This window comes from Theropithecus gelada, chromosome 15 (genome assembly GCF_003255815.1).
Source record: "Theropithecus gelada isolate Dixy chromosome 15, Tgel_1.0, whole genome shotgun sequence".
NCBI lineage: Eukaryota > Metazoa > Chordata > Mammalia > Primates > Cercopithecidae > Theropithecus > Theropithecus gelada.
The window spans coordinates 1888782-1895380 of record NC_037683.1 but is presented as its reverse complement, the minus strand read 5'-3'; the positions used below and the strand labels follow the sequence as shown (position 1 = coordinate 1895380).

The 6599-nt window shown below is 60.7% G+C and overlaps 1 protein-coding gene across 2 annotated transcripts in view; it reads right to left on the bottom strand.

Moving 5' to 3' along the window:
* CARD9 (caspase recruitment domain family member 9) overlaps nucleotides 1-5168 on the bottom strand; it is a 10300-nt gene extending 5132 nt beyond the window's left edge. The window contains exons 1-7 of one of the 2 annotated variants that reach the window (XM_025359524.1): nucleotides 5031-5168; nucleotides 3363-3561; nucleotides 2790-2927; nucleotides 2325-2629; nucleotides 2006-2185; nucleotides 1778-1921; nucleotides 1425-1550 (exon numbers count right to left, since the gene is read on the bottom strand). In XM_025359524.1, the coding sequence (XP_025215309.1) occupies nucleotides 1425-1550; nucleotides 1778-1921; nucleotides 2006-2185; nucleotides 2325-2629; nucleotides 2790-2927; nucleotides 3363-3546 (1077 nt within the window). In that variant the 5' untranslated portion in view covers nucleotides 3547-3561; nucleotides 5031-5168. Of the gene's footprint in view, nucleotides 1-1424; nucleotides 1551-1777; nucleotides 1922-2005; nucleotides 2186-2324; nucleotides 2630-2789; nucleotides 2928-3362; nucleotides 3994-5030 lie in introns of those variants that run through there. The other variant, XM_025359523.1, reaches the window with a different exon arrangement.
* Nucleotides 5169-6599: the final 1431 nt, after the last annotated feature.

The window sequence follows — 6599 nt, the reverse complement described above, 5'->3', positions numbered from 1 at the left end:
TATTCTTTTTTTTTTTTTTTTGAGACGGAGTCTGGCTCTGTCGCCCAGGCTGGAGTGCAGTGGCCGGATCTCAGCTCACTGCAAGCTCCGCCTCCCAGGTTCCCGCCATTCTCCTGCCTCAGCCTCCCGAGTAGCTGGGACTACAGGCGCCCGCCACCGCGCCCGGCTAGTTTTTTTGTATTTTTAAGTAGAGACGGGGTTTCACCGTGTTAGCCAGGATGGTCTCGATCTCCTGACCTCGTGATCCGCCCGTCTCGGCCTCCCAAAGCGCTGGGATTACAGGCTTGAGCCACCGCGCCCGGCCAATTTTTATATTCTTAGTAGAGACGGGGTTTCACCATACTGGCCAGGCTGGTCTTGATCTCGTGACCTCAAGTGTTCCACCTGCCTTGCCCTTCTAGAGTGCTGGGATTACAGGCATGAGCCACCATGCCCGGCCAATTTTTGTATTTTTTATGGAGTTGGGATCTCACCATGTTGCCCAGGCTGCTCTGGAACTCCTGGGCTCAAGTGATCTGCCCGCCTCAGCCTCCCAAAGTGCTGGGATTACAGGCAAGAGCCACTGCGTGCAGCCAAGTTTTTTTTCAAGATTAAAAAAAGCTACTGGTAAAACAAGACAGAATGTTTTCATAAAATCAAAAAGATATATAGATAGATAGGTGATAGATAATAGATAGATGATAGACAGATAGATGGATGGATGATAGATGATTGATAGATGATTGATTGATAGATGGATGATAGATGATAGATTGATAGATAGATGATTGATAGATAAATAGATGATAGATGGATGGATGGATAGATGATAGATAGATGGATGGATGATAGATGATTGATAGATGATTGATAGATGGATGATAGATGATAGATAGATAGATGATAGATGATAGATAAATAGATAGATGATAGATGGATGGATGGATAGATGATAGACAGATAGATGGATGGATGATAGATGATTGATAGATGATTGATAGATGATTGATAGATAGATGGATGATAGATGATAGATAGATTGATAGATAGATGATAGATAGATGGATGGATGGATAGATGGATGACAGGTAAAAGTCTGTAAGGTGGAGCCGGAAGGTTGAACACGGTTTTCCCTGAGAGCAGGCTGGGGTAGGGAAGTATTGACTTCATCATTGTTTACTTTTTTTTAATGTTAAATATTACTTCTGTCATTTAAAAAGCAGGCCAGGTGTGGCAGCTCAGCCTGCAACTCCAGCGCTCTGGGAGGCTGGGGCCGGAGGACTGCTTGAGGCCAGTAGTTTGAGGCCACCCTGGGTGACATAGCAAGACCCCATCTCAAAAACAAATAACAAAGATTAAAAACTCCGTGACAACTGCCCTCAAGGGGTGTGGCCCTGTGTACCCACCCTGAGTGGGGTGCTTTGCCCGCCCCGTGAGGTGCCCACCTGGTCCCGTTCAATGGCAACCTCCTCCATCTGCAGCAGGATGGCCTCAATGCGGTCCTTGTACATCTTGGAGTCTTTACGCAGGGCCAGGCACTGCAGCTCGAACATCTCCTTCTCCTCCATGCACTGCAAGGGGCGGCAGCTCAGCCCCCACAGGCCTGAGGCCCCCCCATTCTGGCCCTTGGGGTGTACTCGGGGCAGGGGCTCAGGAGCATGTGGTCAGGCCAGCTGGGATGTTGGGGGAGGCCATAGGAGTCCCTAGGCCCCACCTTCCAGGCATGGAGTGGGCGGAGCTCAGCCCACCCAGTGTGGCTTGGCCCCCAGGAGCCGCGTCGCCCTGCCTGCCCTCCTACCCGGAGGCGTCGGGCCTCGCCCTGGCGGAGGTCCTTGCGCAGGGAGAAGATGGTGTTGGCCTGCTCCTGGTGGTCCCGCAGTGCCTGCCGCCAGTCCTCTTCCAGTACCTGGATGTAGGGGCTGCTCCTGTCCAGCTTCCCCTCCTGAAGGGGGCAAAAGGCAATGGCCTGGCTGGGAAGGCCCCGGCTGTCCTGCCCGGGCTGCACCCGCCCTGCCTGCGGCCCCACCTGGACGGAGGCCTCCAGTTCCTGCACCCGGGCCTGGAGCAGGGCCTTCTGCTGCTGCAGCTCCCACAGCAGCTCCTGGCTGGGCCTCTGCTCCATGGCGTGCCTCAGCTTCAGCGTGTGCTTGCGCTCCACCTTGCAGTCATCCTCGGCCTTCATGAGGCTGTGCTTGAGCCGGTCAATCTGCGGAAGGTCCGGTGAGCCCGGCTGTCCCCTCCAGGCGGTGACAACGGACCCACGGGGCCACCCCCGACCGCCCCAGCCTGCAGACCCCGCCAGGCCAGGCAAGGGGGGCCTGGTTCCCCGGGGGCAGTGGGCGCACCTCCAGCTGCAGGTCACGGTTCCGCATGAGCGCGGCACCCTTCTCCTCGCTCTGGCGTGCCAGGCGCATGGCCAGGTCGTAGTTCTCCTCCTTGCAGCGCTTGAGCTCACAGCTGCCGGCCTCGCACTCCTCCTTGAGCCTCTGAACCCGCTCCTGGTGCTTGCGTAGCAGGCTGTCCTTCACCCGCAGCTCCTTGATGAAGTCATCCTTGGAGCTCAGCAGTGCGGTCAGGTCCTGCACCTTCTTCTGCAGCTTCATGACCTCGGTCATCAGCAGCTGAGTCAGGCCTGACTCCCCGGACGCGTCTGTGGGCCGCGCCAGCGTTAGACGGTGCCTGTGTTCCCCGGTGGCCCAGCTCTATCACGCCCTGCGCTGTGGCAGGAGCTCAGGGCTCCTAGGGATGGGGGCTGGGCAGAGGACCCAGCACCACTGCCCGCCCCCACCACCGCCTTCCCCGTCACTCACCGATGATCATGGAGAAGACACGGGCCGGCTCCTTGCCCGTGACCTTCTTGTACAGCTGTGGGTAGTAGAGCTCCAGGCTCTCGAGGAAGGCCACGTAGCCCTTGTGGCCGGTCCGTTGCAGGATGTCCAGGAGCACGCCTGCGGGCCAGAGGGGCCTAACTGGGGGCGGGGCACAGGCGAGGCAGAGGGCTGGGGTGGGTGGGCCCGGGGGCAGGGACAGGTGGAGGCTGGGATGCAGACGAGGTGTGCTGTGGTCTGGGTCCTGGATGAGGCACCCTGTGGGTCTTGGTACTAGGCTGGGGACAAAATGCTGTCCACCCATCCCTTGGCTCTCAGAATGCCCCGCTGTGGTGGGAGTCCCACTGCCCCTCTTGGCAGCACCGAGCTGGCAGGAGAGGCTGGGGGATAGGGTGGCCATGTGCCAGGGTTGAGGTTGGGCCTCACTGGGAGGCCAGGGGCAAAGCCAGGCGGGGCTCTCCTGGGGTCGAGGGTCAGGGTGGCAGAGCGTGCAGCCACCTCCAAGCGGGCTCCTTGGTTGGGTTTGGGGCCTGGGGCCTGCGGGGCAGCACTGACCCACTTTCCGTTTGCGGATGACCAAGTTGGGGTCACTGAGCACCTGCTCCTCATCGTCGGGGTTCAGGACCTTGCACTGCCGCAGGTAGGGCGTGATGCGCGAGGGGTCGATGACCGACGTGAGCATCACCCGGAAGCCCTCCAGGACGCTCCAGCACTCATCATCGTTCTCGTAGTCCGACATGGCCTCGCAGGCAGGCTGGGGGGTGTGGGGCAGCCGCTGAGAGTGACGCCGGCTCCTGCCCCCACCCAGGCCCGGCTCCCGCTCCTTCTCAGACGCTGGGCCAGGGCTCTCGTCAGGGCTGTCGAGGGGGTCAGCCCAGGGGCATCCAGGAGAGGTGCCCAGCTCCATGTCCCATCCCCACGCTGGACCCCCCAGGGAGGCGGCAGAGACACAGTGACCCGCTCCCCACCAGACCAGCCGAGGGCCCCTCCACAGCCTTTCCCAGCCCCTGCTCCTGCCCCTTGGCCATCCATGTCACCCAGATATGCAGCGGGGGAGACACAGATGGGGTCTGAGAGAGGAACTGCCTCCACAGCATGACTCGCCTCTGGCGTCTGCCTCCTGGACACTCCCACCATGCCCTGGAGCCTACTAGGGCAGCCACCTCCATGGGTGGAGGAGCTGTGGGCACCTGCCTGGCACTACGGCCAGCCCAAGCTGGGTGAGAGCAGGTTGGCCAATGACCCTCCCACTAGGGCAGCAGCTGGGGGAGCCGGTTCTGGCGGAACTTCCTCATTCCCCTGACCGACGCCTGCTCACATCCCGGGCTGTGCCCTCCCTCCTCCATGGCCGGCTGTTGATGATGCAAGAGTGGCCACCCAGCCCTGCCACAGCTGCCGGGGTCGCTGCACTGGCCGGGAAGAGCTGCCCACAGGAGCGTGTCTCTGTCACTCCCCGCCGGCCCCGCAACGCTGGGAGGGGCTGTCAGTGTTGCCCTTGGCTGGCCAGGAGTGCTGCTGTGCTGTTTTCTCCAGGGTCTTAGGTGCTGGGCACCCGTGAATCTCTGGACTCTCCTCCTGTCCCCGATGAGACCCGACCCCCATCCCACTGGCTGAAACAAGAGAACTACCCATGTTGGGACCAGCCACTGCTGTCCCTTTCTGCCAGCGCGGTGGAAGCCTCAGCCGCTGAAAGCCACTCCCTCTGGGACTGGGACTAGGGCAAGGCTGGGAACAGCCACATGGTCATGCCTCCCACGCAGGCCCCCGGTCCTCAGCCTCCAGCCCCGCTGGGAAATGCTGCTTTCCTGCCTAAAGGAGCTGGGTCACTACTCCTGGAGACACTTGGTCTTTTGAAGTGTTTGGTTTTGGTCTTTTGAAGAATTTCTCAACTTCCCACTGTACTTTGTCACCCCATTCAGGACAGTTTTGACAGACAAGGGGCTGAATAGAAACACCGGCCACACAGCGGACAGTCCTGGGAACACTGGGCCCCTTTCCTGCCTCCCCACCCTGAAATGCAGGGTCCCACCTGCCACCGTAATGCCACTGAAATGAACATGTCTCCGCCCAGTGGCCATGAAAGGGATGGGGCAGCGCCGCGGAGGCTGCCTGGCTGCCTGTGGGAAGCCTCATGCTGCTCTGCAGGGATCAGCGCCAGGATCCTGAACGAAGCCGGCGCCGACCTTCTTGGTCACTTTTCAGAAAAGTACCAGACCCACCCACCTGAGGGTCTTCCAGGAGCCACCTGCACGGCAGACGCACCAGGAGCCTGGGACGCGGAGCCTCGGGGAGATGCTGCCTGGGGCTGCAGGGAGGGAGGAGCGTGCCGGACGCCTGTGCACTTCCTGATGGCTTAACTCCACAGTCCCGCCAGTCCTCCCACAGGGGGACAGTCCCTGGTGGCTGCCTTCTGATTCGCGCAGCCCAGGAGGCCCCGAGAGGCCGACGGAAGTGGAAGTCCTCTGCCCTCCAGAGGAAAACTGCTCTCAGCCCTCCCAGCCTGGCCGGGGGCCGGGGGCCGGGGGTCCTGAGAATGCCCCAGAGGCCCAGCCCGGGCACCTGGCAACTAGAAGAGACAGCAGACACCCCCAGGAGGCTGGATGAGGCCAGACCGCACCCAGCCGCTTTGACCTGGTCATAGGTTTCTGGAGGCTTCTTCAGGAGGGCATGCTCTGCCCTGTGCGGACACCCTTGCCCTTGCCGGCATCTCGGGACAGCGGGGCAGGGCATGTGCAGGGGGGCGCACAGCCACACAGCATGCCCAGCACACGCCTTGGTCATGAAAGGGCTGCAGCCCACCTTATGGAGCCCAGGAGGCCACTGCAGCCTGCCAGGGGCCATGGCACCGGCCACCACCCAGCTGCACACGGGGGAGAAGATCCCTTTCAGAAGTGTCGCTCGATATCATTGTCCTCGTCACGAGGCATCCCTGCTCTTCTCCAGGATGCACGTGAGGACTGAGGCCACTCCCAGGGTCCCCCAGACCAGCTTCAGAAGCACCGGTGACGGCAGGGCACAGCTCACCCCCCCATCCACGGACAAGGGGCAGCAGAGTCTGCCCTGAATTGTGCACTTCAGCGTGTGGGCTGCTGGAGCCTCATCCCTGCAGGCTTGGGAGCCCCCAGGCCCCGCCTCACCCGGTAAAGGTGGTTGAACCGAGTTGCCACCCGACAGCTTCGAGAAGGGGGCTGCCAGGCTGGAAGGCCAGGAAGCTGGTGCGGAGCTCGCCTAACCGTTCCCAGCCCCCGGCCCTCAGGCCTGACATCACGCATTGAGGAGTGGAGTTAGGGGTCCTCTGGGGCTCTCGGGAATGCCACACTCCAGGCTGGGCCCCTCACCAGCGGCATGAGCGAGTGTGCAGGCAGGAACGCCGTCCTGGGCCCTGCTGGGGAGTGGGCCCGAGCTGGCGCCAGGCCCTCAGGACCCAGTGTTTCCCCAGCTTGTAAAACGAGGGACCCCAGTGATTTCCCTGTGGTGTCCGTCCTTAGGAATTAACACACATACCATGTTCTCTAACCATATCGGAAGCTAAAAATCAGTAACAGGTATCTGGAAGATCCCTAAATATTTGGAAATTAAATAATATACCACTAAATAACCCACAGGTCAGAGTGGCCACCAGGAGACTAGGCACCAGTTGCTAGAGAACCAGGCACAGCCACACATGCTCAGGAGCACGGCCGGCCATGGGACCGTCCTGTCTGTCGGGTGCCGAGGGCTGAGGCCCCACGGTGCTTCCAGTGAGGGAGTGAAGCCCAGAGAGCAAAGGGCCTGGGGGCGCTGCTGCCACAG